The 26,161-nt window shown below is 39.1% G+C and overlaps 1 protein-coding gene across 1 annotated transcript in view; it reads right to left on the reverse strand.

Moving 5' to 3' along the window:
• Nucleotides 1-7,824: 7,824 nt before the first annotated feature.
• Nucleotides 7,825-26,161, reverse strand: part of LOC133456591 (potassium voltage-gated channel subfamily KQT member 2-like) — a 73,469-nt gene continuing 55,132 nt past the window's right edge. The window contains exons 12-18 of the mRNA XM_061735086.1: nt 25,664-25,860; nt 18,589-18,636; nt 18,316-18,333; nt 17,535-17,637; nt 15,719-15,850; nt 10,623-10,716; nt 7,825-9,000 (exon numbers count right to left, since the gene is read on the reverse strand). Coding sequence (XP_061591070.1) covers nt 8,119-9,000; nt 10,623-10,716; nt 15,719-15,850; nt 17,535-17,637; nt 18,316-18,333; nt 18,589-18,636; nt 25,664-25,860 — 1,474 coding nt within the window. The 3' untranslated portion in view covers nt 7,825-8,118. The remainder of the gene's footprint in view (nt 9,001-10,622; nt 10,717-15,718; nt 15,851-17,534; nt 17,638-18,315; nt 18,334-18,588; nt 18,637-25,663; nt 25,861-26,161) is intronic.

A 26,161-nucleotide genomic window follows, 5' to 3' on the forward strand; every position in this document is an offset into this window, starting at 1 on the left:
CATCTGATGTTGTGAAGATATTATAGTGGTAGTTAAATAACAATTGATTTAAAGTTCTAACTTTGCATCTGGTGCTCAGTTATGTCAGTGCTATATCGTTGAGATCTTACGTTGGCAGCTAAATCCAAAGCAAACCTCTAGCTCAGTTTTGTTTGGATTTAGGAAATGGAAATGGGAAAACTCCATCATCCATCCTCTTGGAATAGCTGGAATCAGTATTACAGGAACCCCAGCCACAACAATGGTTTTCCACAGTTTCTGTGCAACTGATACTCAGGAGCCATCGGCTCATCTGCATTCTAATTTGCAGATTAGAAGAAGACTAATTTGTTTAAAACAATTAATTAAAGGCATGTCTGAGGTATGCAAAACTGCATCTAAATAAAACAAACAAGCAAGATTTTCCTTGAACAATGAGACCAAAGTGCCATGTTTGGGGGAAAACTGTCAGGGTTTGACACTTCCCCCCCAGTGTTTGAGTTTCTGTTTTGCCCCACCTGTGTCCCATCTGCCCTGATTGTCTGCACCTGTGTCTCGTTATCCCCTGTGTATATCTGGTGTTGTCATTCCCTTGCTCCTTGTGGTTCCGTACTGTGCTTCCCTCCGTGTTTCCTGTTTTTGCTCCAGGTTTTGATCCCCGTTTCTATTTTTTGATCCTGCCAAGCAGCGCTTTTGGTTTTTGGTCCTTTCCTTTTGTTAATAAATCCTTGTTTTTTGAGAACTCCTGCCTCCGGCCTCCCACTCTCTCTCCTGCATCTGGGTCCTCACCACACCAGCCTGACAAAAACCACGTTAAGGTTTTGGAGCGGCCTGGCCAAAGTCTAGTCCTCAGTCTGGCTCTGCACACGTGAACACCAAAACCTTTCAATGAACTGAAGCAATGTTGGAGAGAAAAATGTACCTTAATTCACCCCCACAAAAATGTGAAAGACTGAGTCATTCAGGAAACAACTACTTCAGGTTATTGCTGCTAAAGGTAGGTCGACAAGATAATTAATTATGGGGGTACTTAGTATTACCCATTTTTTATTTGTTAAACAAATAATAGCACAGTGAAATAAAATGTACAAGTTGTTCATCAGAAGTTGTATTTACCAAATATTGAGAGCCACTACAAGCAGAAAACTTTTTTATTATGTCTTTACACAAATAAGTAAAAGTTGTACCCCTCTCTTTTGATCCAATACTTTTGACAGTCAGTGGAACATTTTCACTAGTTTCATGTGATGATAGAAATCATTATGCGTATGGCTCATCTGTTTCGGTCCCTCTTTAGTCAGGTGTTTCGATTCCATCGATTCCTGCCTCTTCACATCCATCATTAAAGGGTCATTGTCGCATCTCCATCTAATGAGACGTTAAACGCAAATGTCTCATCTTTGAAAGAGTCTCCTGCACAGATGGGCTGCCTGAACAGCGTCATGACTCATGCTCGTACAAAAAAGATGCAACGTTAAAAAGAACATCGAAGACCGAAATATTTCCCTGCTCTGGGTAACTTCTTAAGGGATTTCTGTGCCAATTTTTTTTCCACCTCAAATGTCAAATTATTTGTAATACCCAGTACTCGAGTTGTAAAAGGAAATCAGGGGGGATGGTGGATTTTATCATATGGGGACAGATAATTTGTGCTGATTACAAATAATATAATATATTACAAATAATAGCAGTGACCAAAACACGTGCAGAAATACTGCAGGAATGACATAGTAGCAGTTAAATGCAGCCTTCTGTAAGCTTTAAAAATCCACTGGGCTTACATCAAATACATCAAAACACAACAATAAAAAACACTTTTCTGAACTTATCAATATGACTCTGTCCTTCACAGGATAAGTAACATGGATCACTGCAAAAACTCACAATCTTAACAAGAATATTTGTCTTATTTCTAATTAAAATGTCTCATTTTAGTAAAAAAAAAATGTCATTACACTTAAAACAAGACTCATCACTGGAAAAAACAACAATTTTCACCCGTTTCAAGTAGATTTTCACTTAAAATAAGTAGAAAAATCTGCCAGTGGAACAAATTTTTTTTGCTTGTAATAAGAAGATAAATCTTGTCCCACTGGCAGATTTTTCTACTTATTTCAAGTGAAAATGTACTTGAAACAGGTGAAAATTGTCAAATAAGTTATTTTTCTGGTGTTATTTTTCTGGTGATGACTCTAAATGTTGAAATAGCAGTAAAACCACATTCATTGATGAAATGACATTAGGGATGGAAGGGGGGGATGGCAGTTTTACAGGGGGGATGATTTGGACTGTTTTTATTTCGGGGGGGGGGGGTGATTTTGACTGTTTTTATTCATCCCCCCTCAACTCGAGTACTGGTAATACCCACAATTAGCAGCGGCTCTCAAATCGACTGGATGTTTGAGCGTTGGTCTGCAGCTTCAGGTGGTCAAGCTGTGTGTTAATCCTCAGAGTAAATAAGCCCTAGCTCCTGTGTCGCATCATCTGACTTTTATTAATGAGTCAATCAATTCTTATTTGTATCATAAATCCTTTGCCTCACAACTTAGCAAATTGGCTGGCCTAAGGTTGCATTTGGAATGTGGAAGTGATCCTTTGCTGTTAAATATAATATGCAGTTTAATAAATAGATCAGGGGCGTCAATTGGGTATGAAGGTACGGCAGCCGCCACACCTCGGCTTCAAGGGTTAAATGTAAATGTTTGTTTTTTAAATATATTTATGGAATTACTCTGTGTCTATTTGTATTGATTATTCTATTACTTAATACATATAGAATAACTACAAATGCAAATCAGAACAACATGATCGATTTCACTAGTTATTATACACTGCAAAAACTCAAAAAAACTCAAAACAAGAATATTTGTCTTATTTCTAGTTAAAATGTCTAATTTTTAGTAAAAAAAACTCATTACATTTAAGACAAGACTCAAAAACAACCATTTTCTCCTGTTTCAAGTAGATTTTCACTTGAAATAAGTAGAAAAATCTGCCAGTGGAACAGGATTTTTTTGCTTGTAATGAGAAGATAAATCTTGTCCCACTGGCAGATTTTTCTACTTATTTCAAGTGAAAATTTACTTGAAACAGGTGAAAATGGTCAAATAACAAGTTATTTTTCTGGTAATGACTCTTGTTTTAAGTGTAATGAGATTTTTTGACTAAAAATTAGACATTTTAACTAGAAATAAGACAAATATTCCTGGTAAGATTTTGAGTTTTTGCAGTGAGCGAGACTGCATTTGAAAAAGTTCCAATTTTCTTGACCACACAGATAAGCTACATAAACTTCTGTGATGAGTATTTGCTGGACGTGTTGATTGATACTCTAGTTAAGTTCTGTGACTCGTAACCTTGCCATACCTTAGCTTCCACTGAATTGACGCCACTGAAATACATCATCTTCTACTTGTACACACAGAAGTAACACTGTCGACCAATTATTCAGCTCTTGGCTGCCATCTAGCGGTACAAGGCCACTATTACACCACATTGCATTAATCTCATAGCTGCATTTTTGTTTTCTTCAATGAAAAATACACTTAAGAAAAAAAACAACAACAAAGGAAACTAAAGATGTAATTTTCGGTGGCGTACAAAGTTTTATTATTGAAGAAGATGAAGGTGCAGTTACAGAATGATGTCGCACTCGGATCTTGCGTGTCAGGGAAAATCTGTCAGGCTCTCTTCGTTATTTGTACAAAACATGCCGCAGGTTTGTTATTTCTTTTCGGAAAAATATGCAATGCATGTTAACAGTCTCTGCTAAAGATAATTTCCTTGGCTGTCATGTCAATTTTTTTGAACATTAAAATGTTGGAGGTTAGTTTTAATGAGAAGTGTTCATGCTTAAAATGTTGTCAGGCCACAGAACCTCGAAAAATGAACTTCTTACTTTTTATGAAATGCTGAAAATGAAATGATCGATTTGTGGACTTATAAAATGGGCGTTGTTGTGAATATAAGGCGATGTGTAAAGATGGTTCTTGATTGCCGTTCTTGCTTTTTATTGCATTGCCTCACTTTGTGCACAACTGACTTCATTAGGGAATCTAAATAAATGACGTCACGCTGCGGGCTAAACGTTTCTTCTGCAATGCCTGTTGTGTGATGCCGATTCAAAATCTATATGCTAATGTCGAATTTAGCCCACAATGCTATCTTATATATGCAGAATTTAACATTGCATTAAAACTGTATACATATTTGAGGCATTCAATCTGCAAATTCAGTTGCATTTGCATGATTGGAATTCAAGCAAAGCCTTCTACAAATATTAAAACTGTGTAGCTTGAAACCAGTCATGCATGCACGTTTTCATGTTTTTTGATCACGAGTCTGTGTGTCTGGTTAGAAAACCCAAAAATAAAAGACAGTTTTAGAGCTGACCTTTTGCTAGTTTTTGGTTGATAGCCCGCTGAACACGTTTCTAAAATCAACCATTTAACATGCCATGCAAGGGGACCCCGTCATCGGCGGGTAAGTATCTATCTGTGTTAGTTTGAGGGGGCTTTTCTGTAGGACTTAATAAACAGGCTGAATTTATGATGTAAAAAATAAAAAATAAATAAAGGCAAGCATATACACTTTACATCTTCTTCTTTGCAGGAATCTAACTGATTATCAAAGCTACTGATCTGGCATTGTAACATCTCAAGTCATTCCAAGGTATAGATTTGATCAAGACATTATGCTAGCCAATTGATGAGATTTAAACAAGCTTGCATTATAAACTCCAACTCCTATTTAACATTAAAACAGGGGTGAAAGTAGACCTAATTTCCTGCCGGAAGTACAGGAACCGTTTGGTTTAAGCTTCACATGTGGGATGGAGATGGATGGGTGGAGTTTTGGGTGGTTTTCTGGTTTGGACCTGGGGGGGGGTGATATACATTTGTAGAGTTAAAACAGTCAAGGACCACAGATCAGACAGTTTGATTTAAACACGGGCAGTTACCGGCCACCTGTTATCCCATTTTCAAAAGTTCACTATCAGGTGGACATTGTTTTTGTATTTTTCAAGTTTGTATGAGAGGTTTTATGCTAATTTGTGGATGCCTCACTAACCTGTTAAAATACTGCATTTATATTAAATTGAAAGAAATGTTTGTGGTCCTCTTTGCACATCAGTGAACATAACAGTCCCTTGGCTTATTTCATTCTGCAATAGACTCAATACACGAGATAAACGATTATTAAGAAATTGAGAAACCTTGGTGTTGTTTTCGATCAGGATTTGTTGTTTAAACAATATGTTAATCAGGTTTGTAAAATAGCGTTTTTCCATCTCCGTAATATTGCAAAAATTAGGAAAATCCTCTCGCAGAGTGATGCAGAAAAACTAGTTCATGCGTTTGTATCTTCTAGACTGGATTACTGTAATGTGTTATTAGCAGGATGTCCAAGTAATTTGCTGAATAGGCTCCAGCTGATCCAAAATGCAGCAGCACGAGTACTGACAGGAATCAGCAGGAGAGACCACGTCTCTCTAGTGTTACCGTCGCTCCATTGGCTACCTGTAAAATTCAGAATCCAATTTAAAATTGTATTACTTGCATATAAAGCACAAAACGGCTTTGATAGTGCCTTATGTTCCTGGCAGAGCTCTCTGCTTTGAATTGAATTAAAATCACAATAGTCTGATACAAATATTCTCTTTGAAACATTTATTTTTGGTTCCGGTTGTGCCTTCAAAACCTTTGCATTGTTGACCTGTCCCTGGTGGACAACATGTTTAGTCCAATATACATTTTTAGTCCATGTGTCCTGTGGACTGTGTATTTGTTTGAATGAGTTAAAAATGATTGTTCATAGTCTGTTACCTTCTCTTGAATTTGTAACTAAAAATCACTACTGTTTTTGTCTTCAGTTAAGCGTTTCGGTGAAGGTGGAGTTTGTATGGCACCATGAAGGAGTCCACGTAGTGTTAGTATGGTCCTTATGATGCTGATTCAAGACAGTGTGGTGACAGGAATGTAAAAAATCCTAAAATATGTCTCTCAGTTTAGTCGCTGCAGAGAGTGAGACATTATTTTCGAGTTAGTGTTATAGCCGATGCACACCAAAATAGCACATCAGTTAGCGCTAGGAGGGAAGGTCATGACACAGACATGAGGGGTAACTTACAGCATTTAAAAAAGGAAAACAAGTTAGAGGAAGTGGGGGGTTAACAGCGTTACAGGGACTGGTTTTGAATTGTCACCAGAACCCATTCACACAGCCTTCTCGTTCATTCCGCGATTGTAGTGCTTTTATTCTGCCCTGCTAAGTTCAGGAAGTGGCACGGAGGTTGAAACGTGTAGCATTTCATTACACGGCTGTTACAACCCTGTACCACCTTGGAGAGTAGTCACAGTGGGGTGATGGGGGTAAAACGAGACTGGCGTTGAGGAAAGGCCTCACAGTGGCATGAACTGACAAGCAACCTAAAGTTACAACAAACAAATACACATGTATGGGGTTTTCACACACAGTAGTTGGAGAGTCAGAGACCAACTGGACTGGTCATATTACAAACTTTGTCCTTCAACTCTGGTTACTAGCTCCTAGACCAGCGGTCGGCAACCCAAAATGTTGAAAGAGCCATATTGGACCAAAAACACAAAAACCAAAAATGTCTGGAGCCGCAAAAAATTAAAAGTCTTGTATAAGCCTTAGAATGAAGACAAATGGCGAAAGGCGAAATTTCGAGAAAAAAGTTGAAATGTCGAGAAAATAGTCGAAATGTTGAGAAAAAAGTTGAAATGTCGAGAAAAAAGTTGAAATGTCAAGATTAATATATTAAGTACAATCTCGAGAAAAAAGTCGAAATGTTGAGAAAAAAGTCGAAAAGTCGAGAAAAAAGTCAAAGTTTCGAGATTAATGCTGAAGTACAATTTCGAGAAAAGTCAAAATGTCGAGAAAGAAGTTGAAATGTTGAGAAAAAAGTCGAAAAGTCGAGAAAAAAGTCAAAGTTTCGAGATTAATGTTGAAGTACAATTTCGAGAAAAGTCAAAATGTTGAGAAAAAAATCGAAAAGTCGAGAAAAAAGTCAAAATGTCGAGATTAATGTTGAAGTACAATTTTGAGAAAAGTCAAAATGTTGAGAAAAAAGCCGAAATGTCGAGAAAAAAGTCTAAATTTCGAGAAAAAAGTCAAAATGTCGAGAAAAAAGTCAAAATTTCGAGATTAAAAAGAAAAGAAAAAGGAAGAAAAAAAAGAGAAAAAAATGAAAAAAAAGGTCAAACATTTTAGAGTCGCGGGTTGCCGACCCCTGTCCTAGACAAACCTTGCTGCTGCACTAAGCATCCCAGAGGACCTTCCAACAGCTGAAAACGGACACGGTTTTCCACCTGCATCTACAGTAGCAGCCTTAACACTTAGCAACCAGCGCTACTGTGTGTGTGTGCTATGAGAAAAAACAGTTTCTTTCTTTATTTTTTATTTTTCTTGCCATTTCTCCATCGCCGGCTGAATATTGAGCAGAGTCTTTAAAGACTTGTCGCTGACTGTCGACTCCAAAGTGGAGGAAAAGGACCATCTTCAGACCACGAAACGCTGTAATGGTTTATGAAAGCACACCCCGGGGAGCGAATATTACACTTTTGTGGTATCACTGTAAATGCACAGCTGCAGAGTTGAGGTGGAATGAGGACTATTATAGGGTGATGCGTAAAAAGTGACTAAATAATCTTCAACTGGATTGTAGCTCCGGACCGTCTGGGTCTACTTTCACCCCTGCATTTAAGTGATAAATGTGTAACATACGAAGTGTTGAAATTCATTAATAAAAAAAGCAAATGGAAATCTAAATAAATGTCAAGTATTAATTGAGAGTGTTAGTATTATCTGTAACACTCCATCACTAAAATAGTCAACCAAAAAATGCCCTAAACTAAGTTTAAAAAAATCCTAAATAGCTATTTTTTTGTTTTTTAAATAATTCAAAAGTATACAAAGCAACTGTAAGTAGGCATTGCTTATGAAATGTTTGCTTACAAACATAAAAGGTTTAAAGGATGATCTCTTAGTTTGTTTGAGGTCAGTAATGAAAAACCTTTCACATGAAGCCATCTAACTGAAAATCCCCTACATAGTTGTCATTTGGCTATGTGACTCTCGCACGCTTCTTGTGCTGAAGCCGAGTAGTTCTCCGACCTACTTCAGCCCAGGCCATCCTTTCTCCCCGTACGTCACCTCTCCAGTGAAGGACAGAGGGGAAGGAGCGTACAGGTCAGAGTCTGTGTCTGATTCTCCTTCGGCTATGAAAGGTCTGACCCTGGCACAGAGTGAAGGTCCACCGCCTCCCGGTTCGGTCCCTGCTCCACTTCCTCCTCCTCCCGAGCCTGTAAAGAAAGGCGGCCCAAAGAAGTCTTCCTTGGCCTGAGAGATGCTGAAGCCGCTGAAGGAGCGCTCGAGCTCCTCGTGGTCGACGGACGGGATGGAGAGGGAGGTGTCGCTCTCCACAGCGGTGGTGTCCTGCTGGCACCGCTGCCTCCGGTGGCGTCTCCTGCTCTGGGAGCTGCTCTCTCTGCCGCTGCCGTGGCCGCCGCTTCCACCCCCGCCCTGTCCAGAGGAGGCTCGGTCATGGACCGGAGCAGGTGGAGGTGGGAGGCGGAACAGGGTTGGGGACTGGTCGCCGAAGCCGACCGGTGAAGGGGTGTGGACCATGCTGCTGCCCCAGGCGGGCTGGCTGAGGGGATGCTGCATCTGGTGCTTCCAGGAGGTAGACGGGTGGCTGTTGGTGCCAGACGGAGTACTCACTGCTGTTGCCGCAAACTGACCGAGTAGAGGATCTTTCCTTCCCAAAGACCCATCGGAGCACAGCACACCTACTGCTGAGCATGTCTTTACCTGCTCTTCCACTTTCACCTCCTCTTTTTCTATTTTCTCCTCCTTGATCTCCTCTGGGCTGTGGTAAGGCGGGGCTGGGTACGGCTCTTTGGAGTTAAAAAAGGCCTCTGTTTCAGAATAAGGAATGCCCATGCGCTGCACGTATACGTTGACCAGGAAATCAAGTTTCCTGTCCATACAGACCACCTGCAGGGTAAAAAAAAAAAAAAGATACAATGAAGAAATACGGCTTAGCTGACATTACAATCCCAATGCCAACAAAGTAAAAAAATACATAAAAACAGAATGCAATTGTGAAGTTAATCAAACTTCTGAACTAGTTAGTCCTCATGAAACTATCACATGTTAACAGATGACAGGGCAGCCCTTCCTGAGTTCTGTCAGGGGGGTCGACTGTCCCACAACTGTCTCATTGTTAGCCTGGACCATCTGTTAAAGACCCCCATGAAGTTCCTGTTTTTGTCCAGGAAGGCATTTGACCCTTTGACCTTTGTGTTCTTTTAAAGACTTTAAGCTAAAGATGTCTGTTTGTTTCTTTATACCAAGCCTCTTTAACTGAAAAGTCACATGTTTGACCTTCTAACCTCGATGTCTGTTACCTCCGTCTGTTTCCTGTTTTCGTCCCATTGTCCATTCGCTGTTCCTAATATGGTAATGTTCCTGTCAAAGTTTCTCAATAAAAGCTGATGCAAAGGAGGAGCCAGCAAGCATTTGTCGAGAGCATCCGAAAGGGTGATGTTGCTCTGCCAGCTCCGACTTTGCTTCCCTTCTGCAGAAGGCCTTAAAAATCATCAACAGCCTCAGTGCTGTAAGATACCAGTCTGCTATGTGGAAACACTGGTATGACTGTCTTTTTTAAATATTGTTGTATGTTTGTTTGTCTTTTTTAATGGACCTGAGTCTAAATAAAAAGATTGATTGATTGATTGATTGTGTCTTTCCTTGTTTATGTTATGTTGATTTTGGACCCAACACAATCATTTACAAAACTCATAAACTTCACAACATAGCATACGACTTAGAAAACGTCAAATGTTGGAAGTGAGAGATTTTACCCTCTAATGAAAAATGTCACCTCAGTTTGAACTGAATGGCAGCAACACATTTTAAAATTGTCAGGAAATGGGCAACAAATGGCTGGAAAAGTAAGCTATACTAAAAACAAACACCTGGAGGACACCTTGGGCATCTTGGTGTGTCTCTAAAAAATGTGGACGCTTGAGCTTCACCAGTCAAAATATTCTCTAAAAATTGTGATGATATCTATGACCAATATTACTCCGTGTAAAATTGGAAAGACTGAGTAATTCATCATCTACAGAACAAAACATCATCAAAAGATTTAATGAATGAATGTGAATAAAACTGTTTGTGTGGGACCATGTTGAAAATCAGTATTGGATGCTTGTGAACTTCAGTGCCTCAGTCAGCACTGCACTGAAACACTGGGTCGTGTTCACTTATATATAAGTGAACACGACCCAGAAAGATTGCCAACTTCTCTGGGCTACAAATCTTTCAAAATGAACTGAAAAAGTGGAAAAGTCAAAGTTTGAAATGGGCAGCTTGCATATCTGGAGAGGAAACATCAGTGCTGAATGGTATATAACAGTTTTAGAGCAACATATGTTCCCATATAGATGAGGTCTTCTTCAGGCAGACCTTGCATCTTTCAGCAAGACAATGCAAAAACCATTGCAAAATAGGCTTCACAGTTGAAGAGTTGCGGTGCTGAATTGGTCTTTTGCACTGTTCTCCAACCTCTGACTGATTTTGACCCAAAGGACAAACAGGTGAAAGACTCGCACCTGTTTTTCCACTTTACCAAGTCGTCCCATCATGCTCTGGTCGTCTGCTGCCTCTCCCTCGGCTTTAGGACCTTTACCAACTATCTGGTCAACTCTAGGAAACGAAAAAGGGAAATATTAGTAGTCAAAGGCAGAACAATAAAGACTTCAAAAATGCCATAAGGTGGATTAGTCTCACATGGAAAATAAAAGAAATGAGAATGTTTTGGTTTGGTGTCAAGCTCCAAATAAATGTGTCGGAAGGAATGAACGATGGCCTAACACTTACGGACAAATCGGTGGACGTCTCCTGTGAACTACTGATTATTGGTGAATGGTGTGGAGTCATGCGTCATGAGATTCAGCAGAAACAAAGCCTGAATTGAGGGATATACTGTCTGGGGGCAAAATGCATCACTTGGCATGCTTTTGTGGTGCTTCATGCTTCATTTCCATTGCATCCTACCGGGGGAGCTACCCCTCTGTCTCTCCACTATGAGAACAAGCAACTAGCATTTCAAACCCCTGTTGAGTCAGGCCATATGATGTGGCTCATTAACCACAGGACAGCTGGTTGTTTTTAAATTATATGTGCCTTCACTTAACATTAGCTTATATGATCTGACATGTACGACGGAGTATTAGGGCCAAACTAAGACAAAAAAAATTGGAAATTACGAGAATAAAGTCGTAAAATTACGAGAATAAAGTCATAGCCTAATGTTACACTTTATTCTCGCAACAATATGACTTTAATCTTGTAATTTTACGACTTTATTCTCGTAATTTTACGACTTTATTCTCGTAATATTACGACTTTATTCTCGTAATATTACGACTTTATTCTCGTAATATTACGACTTTATTCTCATAATATTACGACTTTATTCTCGCAACATTAGGCTATGACTTTATTCTCGTAATTTTACGACTTTATTCTCGTAATATTACGACTTTATTCTCATAATATTAGACTATGACTCTATTCTCGTAATTTTACGACTTTATTCTCGTAATTTTACGACTTTATTCTCGTAATTTTACGACTTTATTCTCGTAATATTACGACTTTATTCTCATAATATTACGACTTTATTCTCGTAATATTACGACTTTATTCTCGTAATATTACGACTTTATTCTCATAATATTACGACTTTATTCTCGCAAATTTAGGATATGACTTTATTCTCGTAATTTTACGACTTTATTCTCGTAATATTACGACTTTCTTCTCGTAATATTACGACTTTATTCTCATAATATTACGACTTTATTCTCGCAACATTAGGCTATGACTTTATTCTCGTAATTTTACGACTTTATTCTCGTAATTTTACGACTTTATTCTCGTAATTTCCAATTTTTTTTGTGTCTTAGTTTGGCCCTAATACTCCGTCGTAGACATGTAACCTAAGTGGGTTTAACAAAACAAAATCAAAAATGTTCCCTTGGCGCTATAGCTCGTCTCTAACTCTGCTTTAATGTATCAGGATCCATTAGCTTAATGAGACGGACCGAATGGCCTGAACTCAAAAGGGGTCCGTCAGTCAAAAATGATAAGGCATCATGTTACTGCTCCAGTATTTGAACTATGATATAAAGAGAATAAAGCTGATAAAAATGGTCATTCTAAAGGTGCAGTCTATTAACCTAACCTAGGACCTTCAGTAGACTTCTTATGGCGAGGTGTTGTTGGGGGAGGGGGCCCCACAATCATATCTATCCTGGCAGGGCACACAGAGACGATATGAGTGCAATGCAAAATGAAGCAACATGGGAATCACATCAGCTATGGAGAAAAGGTTTCAATATATTCCACACAAACGCGACACAGGGTGGGTCTGACTTGCTTCATGGATGAAAAGTGCATGTATTTCACTGTTGGAATATATTTCTTCTACATGTTAGACCTTTCGGGGCACCGAGATGTGAGGAGCCCATTTACGGGAGGGAAAACTGATATAGAAAAACACATCAATGTTACATCAAATTAACTTATGAAGGAGTGAATAGCTCTATATTAGATCAACCCTACTGATATAAAACAGATCTGGATACAACACATGTAGTTGGACGAATGAAACAGGCGAATCAATGATTGTGTGCCACAGCATGTGTGTATCCACTATGTTAGTAAATAATCACAGATATATATGCACAGATACAGCGTCTGGTCGTGTGAAGGCTTTACTGTAGCCCCTCAGAGGTTTGGACTTTGTCCTGCATTCACGTGTTCTAATAAAGTGATTGTTTTTAGCTAAGAGCCAGAACTGAACTGGGTAAAAAGGCGTTCAAGTTTTCTGCCCCCTCAACTTGGAATGATGCGCAGAAGGACTTGAAATTGGTTGATCTAGTATCCTTGGGTAAATTCAAATCCATTTTAAAAAACAGAGAAATTAGCTCTCTCGGTTCTTGTGACCACCCCGTTGTGTAAATTTTACTATTGTTTTACCATTGTTTCCCCGTGTGACTGACTGTCTGTGTTCGTATGTATGTATTGTTGTATTCTTTTTATGCTGCCATTTTGGCCAGGTCACTCTTGAAAAACAGGTTTTAATCTGAATTAGTTTTTTACCTGGTTAAATAAAGGATATATATAATAAATGTAGTGATTGCCCTGGTTTAGTATTTTATAAAAAGTAATAGTTTTTTATTTGTGCAAAGGAGAAAAATAACTTCCCTCATAGATAGAGGGCCACATGTCTGAGACGGGACACTAATAACTGCAGATAACTGTGTATCTATAACAGTAGGATAGTTTAGGCATTAAGTTTAGATGTCAAATATTTATATCATTTGTAGTTTGCCAATTGCACTACTCTTCTTCAAAATTAATTTTAGTAAAAGCTCATTTGAATAAACCCCACTATTAATCTACCTAGTTTACAGGAATCCACCATAATGAAGTTCTTGGTTTCCATCTAGTGGTAGAGGGCCGTCATTACACCATCCTGTATTTATCAAGCAAGGCTGGCCAGATACTATGGAGGATTTTTTGTGCCAAAATTAAATAAATAAATACATAATTAATTAATTAAAATGAGAATGAAATATATCATTAATTAATTAAATGTGTCATTAATTAATTAAAATTAGAATTAAATATGTCATTAATTAAATAAAATACAATTCATTTTAAGTAAAAAAATATATTTATTATTTCAGCATTTAATTAATTAATGACACATTTAATTAATGATTTCGTGTAGCGTGTGAATCATGAAATGTCAAACTGCATTTAATTAATTAATGACACATTTAATTAATGATTTCGTGTTGCTGCGTGTGAATCATGAAATGTAAAACTGTCAGTTTCACTCGTCGAAATCATTAATTAAATGTGTCATTAATTAATTAAATGCTGAAATAATAAATATATTTTTTTTACTTAAAATGAATTGTATTTTAATTAATTAATGACATATTTAATTCTAATTTTAATTAATTAATGACACATTTAATTAATTAATTATATATTTCATTCCCATTTTAATTAATTAATGATGTTTTTATTTATTTAATTTTGGCACAAAAAATCCTCCATAAGATACACCCAGGCATTCATTCATTCATCGGTCTGTCTGGCGTCTGTCTGTCTATCCTTCCATTTTCTTCACCTGCTTTATCTTGTTTAAGTTAGCGGCCATCTGCTGGAGCCTATGACAACTCACTATAGATGAAAGACTGGGGAACCCCCTCCCTCGACAGGTACCCAGTTATTCACTTCACCCAAATTTTATCCAGTGAAATATTTCTGGTCCCCCTCTAATTCAGAGCCGTTTCCACCAGTATAGAACGTACTGGACCAATCGCAGCAGGGCAGGAGCTGCTGTTATGCAACGATTCATACAGGAGCATCCAAGAGCCACTATCAAAAACAACCAAGATGGCTTCTGAAGCGCTAACAACACCTTGGATTAACACACTTTTACTAGAAAAAGCAACAACAGTCATTCATCGGTGTTCCTACTCCACTGCGGGCCATTTTGGATGTGTTTTGTACGCACTGCCTTCGTCAGATATTTCATTTCTGTTTGGCTGTCCGACAGTGTGTCCACAGGCAGTTTCTTTTGCGTCTCTTGGTACTGTCCCATAAAAATCTAAGATTCATCTAAAACAGGGGTCGGCAACCCAAAATGTTGAAAGAGCCATATTGGACCAAAAAAACACAAAAAACAAATATGTCTAGAGCCGCAGAAAATGAAAAGTCTTGTATCAGCCTTAGAATGAAGACAACACATGCTGCATGTTTCTATATTAGTTATAACTGGGGGAAGATTTTTTTTTTCATTATGCACTTCGAGAAAAAAGTCGAAATGTTGAGAAAAAAGTCGAAATGTCGAGGAAAAGTCAAAATTTCAAGAAAAAAGTTGAAATGTTAAAAAAAAAAGTCAAATGTTGAGAAAAAAGTCAAAATGTCGAGAAAAAAGTCAAAATGTTGAGAAAAAAGTCAAAATGTTGAGAAAAGGAAAAAAAGAAGAAAGAAGAAAAAAAGAGAAAAAAAGGAAAAAAAAAGAAAAAAGAAGAAAAAAAGGAAAAAAAAAGAAAAAAAGGAAAAAAATATTTTTGAAGAAGCTCCAGGAAGTCACTAGGGCGGCGCTAAAGAGGCTCTGGAGCCGCGGGTTGCCGACCCCTGATCTAAAAGAACCACTTATTCTCTGTATTGAGGAGGAAAACAATTAGGTTGGTCAGCCTAATAAAAGTTAACGTATTTTAATATAATAACTCTTATTTCTCATTGAACTTACAGTCGTATGCCACTAAGTTGTAAGCATTTGTAATCAACATAACAATTTCAAAAACTGATGTAAAATTCCAAGAATTGTAATTATCATTATTATTATTTTAACTGTGATAAAGCAGCTGTCCTCATAGGCATTCCTACCTCAGCATGGCTTCTGTACAATTAGAAGATCAAACTCACAAGTTGCCCCAATGACCATCAGAAATCAATGCAGCATCTATGTGTATAGTATATCTGTGGTGAATGACTGTTAATACAGTAAAACTAATCTAATTGCTGAGTCATTGTTAAATATTGTCATACTGCTACTTTAAAAAATGAAAAAAAATAAAAAAACATTAAACTAGCTCAAATAGTGAACTTCACTTGCCTGGACTGCAGGTTTTTAATGCGAGCCAGCATGTCCAGGTGACCTGCAGAGTACTGTTCGATCACGTCCATCACGTCATAAGGCCGTAAGCTCTCTTTGAACCGCCTCTTTGACACCAGGAATTTCATGACACTGGACGGGAGGAAACATCATTTTCACACGCAGCGACAGTCCGGCAAATTTTACAGCAAACGTTTTGACGCCAGAAAAGTACAGATGTTGAACAGCTCTCTACGAGTGAGCCAGCATGTGCAGCATGCATATCACTGAGACGCTTAGGCTTTTAAACTTCTCCTCCAGTAGCATGTCAAATATTTTCTTTAGGCCTACTATAACAATTTGATACAGTAGATTATGGGGAATACTTTTATTATAATTATTGTTTTATAACTTTATTATAAAGTTGTAATATGAGACGGTAATAACCATAAGTACAGTCCATCTAACTGCCTCTACTGCCACTTTCCATTAGATTTAATTGTTTTTAATATCTGATCAAATACAAATTTAATTTAATTTTCATAGTTTTGAACATTACTATAGATCATGATAGCACTGAAGTCACCAAAGTACTTCTTGAAATGTGAGAATAATATCAATATAGCAGCTGAAGACAAGCCGGACAGTTACGACCATTACGTTGCACACAAACATCCAGGGAAGCATGTTCTCGCTTATGATTCATAATTCAAGAAAAAATCCCTCAACATTACACGAAAATCCGCAGGTTTAAAGCCACATTATGTATGAATGTCAGTGTGACCACATGGGGGCAGCATATCACAGGAAAGTTCATGTGTCAGCTTCTGATAGAGGACACGACAAAGCGCACCTATGTGTTGCAGGTAGGGATGGGTGATATTTTACCGTTCACGATAAACCGTCAAAAGAATTCCCCACGGTAAGAATTTGTCATCTCGTGGTAAAAACGATAAATTCCCGTTGATGACGTTTTTGTGTAAAGCTGAATTATGGTTCTGCGTTAAATCGACGCAGAAAGAAAGAGAGCGAAAGAAAGAAAGAAAGAGCAAAGAAAGAAAGAAAGAGCGAAAGAAAGAGAGCGAAAGAAAGAAAGAAAGAAAGAAAGAAAGAAAGAAAGAAAGAAAGAAAGAAAGAAAGAAAGAAAGAAAGAAAGAAAGAAAGAAAGAAAGAAAGAAAGAAAGAAAGAAAGAAAGAAAGAAAGAAATCCCGTTGATGACGTTTTTTTGTAACAAACATGGCGGATCTGAGAGCGAGGAGTCATTACAGTTTTTCAGTACAGGTGTAACTCATTTAATTGTTTTTTATTAATTCAATTTAATGGGTGTAGTTTAGTAGCATTTAGTATTCTTTTAGAGCAGTGATTTGGCTCCAAAGACTGAATGTGGTGATAGATTTATAGTTACAAAGGTGGAGTTGAATTGGTATTTTTTTAATCGTCATTTTTATCGTTATCGGGATAAATGCCAGAAATTATCGTGATACATTTTTTAGTCCATACCGCCCATCCCTAGTTGCAGGACATATAAGACTGTTGCCACACATAACTGCCTCTTTTGTAAACACAGTAGATCTGAATGCCCTCTTGTGGTCATAAGTGGTATCGCACCATAACGGGGCTTTAAAGCTGAACCAGGGAGTTGGTCTGTAAACTAAAGACTGGGAGCACGCTGACAGGAATGGTCACCAAAAACAACTGCATTCAGGAACAAAGATACTGTGGGCTGTAAGATAAATGTTCATGAAGTAGAAGAAAGTCACAAGGGCAGGTTGCACACACCTGTTTTGTCATCACTGCCACAAAAAAGAGAAAATGTTCCCTAAAGTGAATCCTTACCAGATGGCTCTAATCGTAACCTTCAACCCTGGTGGTAATTCTTGATTGAGGAAGTCACAGTGGCAGCTTTTATCATCAATTTCCTCTCCTGGGATGCTCGCCTCTGGAAAGCAAAGACAAAAAGACTTAAAAAACTAAAAATCTGCTTCCACATGACGAGCAGAAGCAGAGTTGAGTGATAGCTTTAATTTAGAGGTGCAAAATTCAGTTAATTTCAAGCCAGACAGAAAAAAGACTTGTGTGGTGCAGAATTGAAGGATAGTGCTGATGTGATAAAGCTTTACTGAAACCTTGAATGATAAGTACTCTCTTCCCACCACCAATTACAGATTAGTATTGTAACTAACATGTTTGGATTAGCCAAAAAGCCGATCAAGGGTGTTCATGGCCTAATTACAAATATTAAATTCAGTTTGGTAGGGAAAGTGAGGTCTTTTCATGCAAAGTAAAGCAGGGATTTTGAGCATTATGTACTCTGGTGAGTTTTGGGTTATCTTTGCAGCACTTGACTTGAACCCGCTGTCATCTTATCCTACTGATCCTGTATTTGCGTGATGTTTAAATAATCTTAACGAAAAAAACTGTGATCAAATAATTTCATGCTTGTTCATGTTCCAAGCTCATGCTTTCAAAGCCTTCAGTCACCCCGGGGGAGAGATAAAAGAGGGGTTCATGTCAAGTGAACATATCTCAACAAATTTCAGCATGCAGTTAAAGCCAACTTGTTTTTTTCACAATTTCCCTCACAGAAGCCAACCAACCAAATATCCCAATGTCTTACTTATTAAACCTTCAATTCCTGCAGAAAGAGAGAAAGGGGAGACATGGAAAGAGATTTGTTATGAGTTTTGGCTGGATGATCGTGGCAGACAAATCAATTTGAAACATGGAAACGTGGAATCCACTGAAAAGTTTCTGCTTTGTGTTTTTAAAGGCCTGGTTTCTCATTTCATGCATACCATATGGCTTTATATAACATAGTTATCTGTATATCTAGAAATGAAAGACTATATTAAAGTTTAAACTGAAGACATGTCATGATGACTTGTCTAACCTGGAGATTTCCTGTGTCCAAAGTCTTCATCCCTCATTTCAATCAGCACTAACATGTCATGAGGCGAAAGAAAGAAAGACAGCTAATGAGAATCGGTTCAGATTGTTCAACAAAATGGCAATGGTGAAAGAGAGAAATATATTTGTTGTTCGTGCACACTAAAAATATACTGGGTTATTTTGACAAGCCAAATGCTGGGATTCCGCTGTTGGGTCATAGGTTGGGCTAGTTTGACCCAGCTCATTGGGTTAGGGATGAGACTTAAAGGCAGCTCCACCTTCCTTATGTGCTGCCCTTTTTGACAAGATAAGAATCTGAGAAAAATCTGAGAAAAGTTGACTTTGTTCAAACTTAAATTCACAGATAACAGGCTTATTCTGCTTAGGTGACTTTAACTTGTTAACCGTCACTCAGTACGTTTACGTGCACTAACAGAAAGTCCAATTGTTGCCTTAATCCGACCGATATTGAATTTTTAAAAGCCATGTATATTGATGAAGCATTGTGACAGCACGTGGCCCCCTGCAGGGACAACGACGCCTTGCAGGTTTCCCCAGCCTCATACCCCGCTTGACCCATTGTCACGCAAGTTCCAGCTTCCTGATGATGTCCTGCAGGGACGAGGATTTGCAGGCGGCTCCAGTCTCATTCAATGATCGAGACACATTGTCACGCAAGTTCCGGCGTCTTGAATCCCTGCCGAGGTGGCACCGTGGAAGTGGCTTTGACTTCCAGCTCCTGCAGAGACGAGGACTTGATACCATATATGGACTTCCTGACTCCTCAGGGGGTAGTCCCAAACTGGAAGATCACAGGCTTCTTGTATAAAAACCCTGTTGTAAAATCTCTCGGGGTCAGCACACCGACCAAGACACTGCGTCTGTGTAGGTGTGCTCACCGCCGGCTGAATAAAAACTCACTACTCACAAGCGGACTTCTGAACTGGTTTTGATAAATTCCTCAACAATATACTGTACCTTAGCCGGGCCGAACTGAAGCTCTTGAGATCGAGTTTTTAATGTCAGATAATACGTCCTAATCCAAATTATTCCAGTATGTATACGCAACCCACACTTAGCCGAGCTACTGACTACCCCGGGACTCCCCCTTCCAGAAGTGACGACACCGCAGAAGCCAGAATATCAACACAGTAGAAGAAGAAGAAGACGAACAACAAAGAATTAACCAGAAAAATGCCAACGCAAAAGTGCGTGTGGCAAGCATCGCGGAGTCGAACGCACCTCACTCAATAATCGATTGTCTTCTTGCGCATGTAAACTTGGATTTCTCTGAAACTCCAGTTTAGTCCTTAGCTTGATTGTTGTCAATAGCTTGATTTAGATGTGCATGTATACACACTGATTGTTAGCTACCTAGCACCAACTGTGGAGTAAAGGCAACTTTGTTGCAGAGCAGGGTGGCAACACACAATGAGACGCAGAAGATCCCTAGGCAGGTACCACCTCTAAGTACTGAGGACCTCTCACCGATGTTTGTTTCCCTGAAAGAAACCTTCTGTTGACTCACCACAACTACAGTCTGAGAGGGTGAAGTGGACTAGGATGAACAACAACAAGGAGAGGCAACAGTTGGATGAGGACCTGAACAAGATCTCAAAGGTTGCTCTGCCAGGAGGAGCAGAAGGTCAACATGGTGCCAGCTATTACCTTCAAGTTTGTGAGCGAACAATTTGTTAAATAAGAATAGTAAGATAGTAAGCCCGCTCAGAGGGAAAAGGAGATAAGGAACCTGAGGAAAGAGACCGGGTCCCTCAGCAGGCAGTTCAAGAATGCCAGAGAAGAGGGGTATGGGGGGAAAATAAAGACCTGACCTCTGTTCTGCAAGACTGACTCACTGGCTAAGGAAGGAATAGCAATCACAGACGCAGATGACTGAGAATGTAATCAAGAAATCCCAACAATCCCTTTGGCTTCAGCAGAGCCTTGCTGGAGGAAGTTAGATTGGTCACACTGACCACTGCTTAGGTAAAAGTGGTAGAACTCCTCATGGGAGGCCCATGATGATATGTACAATGCCAGACCTGTGCAGCCACCCAAAGTTCAGCACCATTGCGTTCCTCTCCAGAGAAGGGAACAATAGAGAACCAGCCTAGCAAGAAATAAGAGAGGTGGTAACAAAGGCAGAAAAACAAAAATGAAGGTTGGGCACCGTTTGACTACACCAGTTCCTGTCCAAAAGCAACAGTTGTACCATACAGCAACTGTTTGTGGCATCTTCTGATGTATTGAATACACAAGAAATGTGCATGTACTATAACGTGAATAGGGATATGTTGATTATTGTTATATAATGTACATCAGGCATGTTGTTTCATCCGTCAATTCATTCATTCTCTATATTTCCTTCGTTCGATGAGTTACATAGTTGCTAATCAGCTAGTTATTTACCCTTTAAACCCTGGAGTCCCCAGTACAGGGGGCAAATGCCATACAACAACATAGGCCTGTGATTAGGCAGGGATTAAAGGGTTTTAACAGTAGTGTTGACACTGATGTTGTGAGCTTCAACTATTTTCATGGAAAATATTGAAAAATTTGGAAATAGATGTCTAAAAAATGTCTAAGAGCTGCCCTGTAGATATCAAATACGTTAAAAAATGTCTTTGCTTTGCATCTGCAATACTTTAGAAAGGTTTTATCTGTACATAGAAACAGGGCAACCTTGCATCACATATGCTGCTTCTCAGTCAGGAGAAGCTTTTTCGAACCCAGCAGCCTCAAGATTCGCATGGCCTCCATTAACAATTAATATCTGTCACAGGTCAGTGAATGCATGAGATGAGGCAGCAGGAGTTTCAAAACAAAATCAGACTGGTTGAAAAACAGTCTGTATTTCTTTCTGATCTCATTTTCCTTCCCATCTGTCTAACGTTCTACTGTTTTGTTTTTTTTTAGTTGTCTCTATTTAGGGCCCGAGCACTTACAGTGCGAAGGCCCTATTGTATCTGTAGGAATTTTTATTCTTCGTCGTCGTTATTCTTTCTTCTGACGAAAGGAGGGCCTTTTTGCCCCCCTAAACGTGCCCCAAAAGTCACCAAAATTTGCACGCAAGCCAGGCCTGGCGAAAAATGATATTATTATTATATATATATTTAATGGTTTGCATTAATGGGCGTGGCAAAATGGCTCAACAGCCCCCCCTAGAAAACTTTGTGCCTCAAGCCCCACAATACGGTTTGACGTACATGCACGAAAATCGGTACACACCTGTATAATGTCGCAACTTAAAGAAATGTCTCTTGGCGCCATGGCCAAAACCGAACAGGAAGTCGGCCATTTTGAAAATTTTGAATTAATCGCGTAATTTTGGCGCAATTTATGCCATTCCTTCGGCAGTTAATACGGCCCGAACCGTAACGTGCACCCAGGTGTGTTATACATCAAAATGTTCGTCTCCATCCTGCAACGACGCGCATTACTTTTCTCTTTCAAAAGAGTTACTGTGGCGACGCTAGACGCCAAAAAGAGCGCCCCCCCTTCATCTGATTGGTCCATATTTGATAGTTCCCCAAAAGTCACCAAATTTTATACGCAAACCAGGCCTGGTGATAAATGTGATATTTCATGGTTTGCATTAATGGGCGTGGCCTAATGGCTCAACTGCTCCCCCTAGAAAACTTTTCTCTGCCATAACTTTTGAACGGGTTGTGATAAAGACATGTGGGTGGTGTCATCGGACTCGGTATTGAGTACTTGACCTTCATTGGCCTGAATTAGCCCCGCCCCTTCGTCTGGTTGGTCAATATTTGATAGTCGCTATTTTCTGGTATAACTTTTGAATGGTTTGACATAGAGAGTCGTGGGTGGTGTCATTTAAGATATGCTTATGGGGGGGCGGTGGCCATGAGTGCAAGGGCCCGTTCATCGCTGCTTGCAGCTTTAATTTTACATTTTGTTTGGATTCCTGCATGCGCAGTGCTTTTTGTTAAATAAAGTTCTTTCTTGGGTTTGAAACTCCTGCCGCTTCATCTCCTGCATTTCCTGGCAGATCCAGTTGGGAGGAAGGGAAAGACAAGACAAGACATACACTCACTGGGGTTGACGAGACACAGGTGCAAATTAAGACAAACGGGAACAAGAACCGTCAAACTATAACAAAACATAAGGACGCAGACTTACAATATAAAACAGGTAAAAAAAACACGCTTAAAACTAAAGAACCAATCAAAATACAACAAATGAAACTCAAAATCCAGACAACCACAACCACAACAGTGTCTAAGGATAAGATTTCTAATTAACCATGTTTTGAACAGATTCTTTTTAAGCTACTTTTTTATAGGCCTAACTCTACAGTTCCTTCCTTTTAACCCATTGTTTGTGTAAAAGACCCAACCCAATTGGCCGGGTCAAATCCATAACCCAACCCTGCTGTGTCGAAACAACCCACGACTGAGTCCAGGGTAGGAATATAACCCAAAACTTTTAACCCAGGTGTTTTTAGAGTGTGAAACAGTGACCTGCATGACATATGGATGCATGTATACCATCGAGCCTTACACGGTGACAGGACACAGCAACAGATGAGCGTCCAAATGTTGCCTTCTATTTGTTGACAAAATCTTGCTGTCCTCACATATTTTATATGCATGCAAGAGAACCTGCACAGTAACATTACCTGCATTACAACTGCTTCCCTTTGTATACAAATGATTACATTTGCATGAATTGCTGCAAAACTTCATAACTATGGAAAAATTCACTGCCAACAAATTAATATTAAACAAGCTGAACATAGTATTAGGTTCAAAGTAATCTTGAAAACGCCTTTAAGACAGTTTGGTGTCCCATTAAGTCTGAAAATATATCCTTCAGTGAGCTGTTTAGATCTGCAGATATTGTGTAAAGAGCAGTTAGAGCTACTTAGCCAGATTCCCTTTAATGTTCACCTAAATCTTGACATTGTGCATCTCAGACGTGGATAGTGGCTATGATTTAAAATTTATTTGGAAACGTTTTTCAAAAGAGGCACACGATGCTGAAGAGAGGGGGATGGAGTCGAGTGTCTGACTTCACCCAGAGAAACCAGTGGCTATGAACAAAGTTGTAAATACATGGTCGGAAAGGGAGCTATTTCTTTGTTGTTTTGTTTTATCTTTGTGGTATTTCAACCCATTAATTTTAGTTTAAAACACTTCAGATGAGCATGACTTACAGAAGTACTTGGACATGACGGCTAACTTGCGGTCTTTTTGAAAGTTGAAGGTGGGGTAGGGGTCTCCTAGAAGAGGAGCTAGCTCAACGGCCAGACACATAAAACGAGACAAAAAAGAAGAATGCAGTAAAAGAAGCACAGAAGCACATAAACAATGGATGCTACTTGTGTTTTTGTTTTTTCAACAGTAGCTTTTTAAGATTAAAAGAAATTAGTGTTGGTTACATGATTTATGTTCCCCTTGAGAGTGCAGAACGTTGTCGGCCTGTTGGCCAACGTCAGTACCTCTCCTACTACAGGGACGTTTTTTTCGCCCCGTAAAGGTTCCTGAAAGCGCTTTTGCAAGGCCGCTCCTGGTCATGGAGACACGGGCCAACGATCCGGCCCTGAAAAATCTACCTGGGACCTCCACTTGAGTAACTGCACCTTTTAACTCTCCTAAGCTTCTCCCTGAACAGTGCACTACGCCCTTCCTGTTACTGACTGGCTAAACCAGGGGTCGGCAACCCAAAATGTTGAAAGAGCCGTATTAGACCAAAAACACAAAAAACAAATATGTCTGGAGCCGTAAAATATGAAAAGTCTTGTATAAACCTTAGAATGAAGGCAACACATGCTGCATGTAGCTATATTAGTTATAACTGGGGGAAGATTTTTTTTCATTATGCACTTCGAGAAAAAAGTTGAAATGTTGAGAAAAAAGTTGAAATGTTGAGAAAAAAGTCAAAATGTCGAGATTAATGTTGAAGAACAATCTCGAGAAAAAAGCTGAAATGACGAGAAAAAAGTCGAAATGTTGAGAAAAAAGTCAAAATGTCGAGATTAATGTTGAAGTACAATCTCAAGAAAAAAGTCGAAATATCGAGAAAAAAGTCGAAATGTTGAGAAAAAAGTCAAAATTTTGAGAAAAAAGTTGAAATGTCGCGATTAAAAAGGAAAGGAAAAAGGAAGAAAAAAAGAGAAAAAAGGAAAAAAGAAGAAAAAGTAAAAAAGAAGAAAAAAAGAAGAAAAAAAAGAAAAAAAGAGAAAAAAAGAAGAAAAAAAGGATAAAAAAGGTCAAACATTTTTTTAAAAGCTCCAGGAGCCACTAGGGCGGCGCTAAAGAGCCGCATGCGGCTCTAGAGCCGCGGGTTGCCGAACCCTGGGCTACAGCAAGGTTTATCTTGGTTTCGGGTTCTACTATAGGCAGGAATTGTATGAAGACTCTTTCTTTCTTTCTTTCTTTCTTTCTTTCTTTCTTTCTTTCTTTCTTTCTTTCTTTCTTTCTTTCTTTCTTTCTTTCTTTCTTTCTTTCTTTCTTTCTTTCTTTCTTTCTTTCTTTTCAGTTGTCTGAAAATATATTAATGTTTAATACCAAATTTGGCTAAATCTGAAAGCCACATATATATGCATTTTGATCTTGCAACAGAGGTTTTTTTTTTAAAGACCATTTTAATCTTTTGTTTTACAGTTTACTCATGTGTGTAATAGCTACAGATCTCTCTTTGCTGGATGTGCAGCCAGCAAATGGTTAGAAGATATTCACTGAATGTGACAAAAACATTTTCTAGTTTAGAAGATATGTTGAATCGCGTTCCCTACTTTTAGTCTGTTTAATCTGCTAAAGGGACATGATGAGCCGCAGGCCCCCACTTCCAGGTTCTGTCCTTAGCTAAGCTAATTGTTTCTGAGCCGTACCATACTTACCAAACGGGGAGTTTTTACGGTTTGAAAAATATCTCTGAGGCCTTCCGACAGAAATATTAGTTACAAGGATAGCAACTCGATAACTGAATTTACTATGCTTAACTGTCTGAGCTAGAGTTTTAACTCAAAAGCAGTCAAAAGGTTTGATTTTGCATCCATCTGATCTGTCCTTGTGCCATTTACTTGATTTCTGTACCGTACACACTTTTCTCACCCTCTGAGTTTTGTTTGCCCAGGACCCTGAAGGCGTGCTTGGGCCCCCGGTTCTTCTCCGTGAAGCTCCAGCTCTTGGCGACCTTGCTGGGACTTGCCTCGGCCCCGTCCTCCGGCCCCGGGGAGTGGACCTTCACCTTGGCCACAGGAGCCTTGGAAGGACTGGGGAACACCTTGTCCTTCAGACTGGCCTTCCGACTACAGATAGCAAGAAACAAAAAGGGAAATGTAACCACTGTAAACTCTTTTCATTATTTCCTTACATAATCAGAATGAAGTAAGTCACTATTAAAGGTATTATCCATGATTTTGGAGAGCTAGCAAGATTTGAAAGTGGCACCTTCTCTAAGCCATGCCCCCTCCTCCCTCTCCCAGCTTAAATCATGTAAAAACTCTAACCAATCCGTTTCATTCGGTCCGAATGAAACGGATTGGTCCAGGACCAGAGGCTTGGCAGGGGGGGAAAGAACCAATCAGATGCCTTCACCACCCCCCCCTG

Source organism: Cololabis saira, chromosome 12, assembly GCF_033807715.1.
Source record: "Cololabis saira isolate AMF1-May2022 chromosome 12, fColSai1.1, whole genome shotgun sequence".
In the NCBI taxonomy this organism is placed as follows: Eukaryota; Metazoa; Chordata; class Actinopteri; order Beloniformes; family Belonidae; genus Cololabis; species Cololabis saira.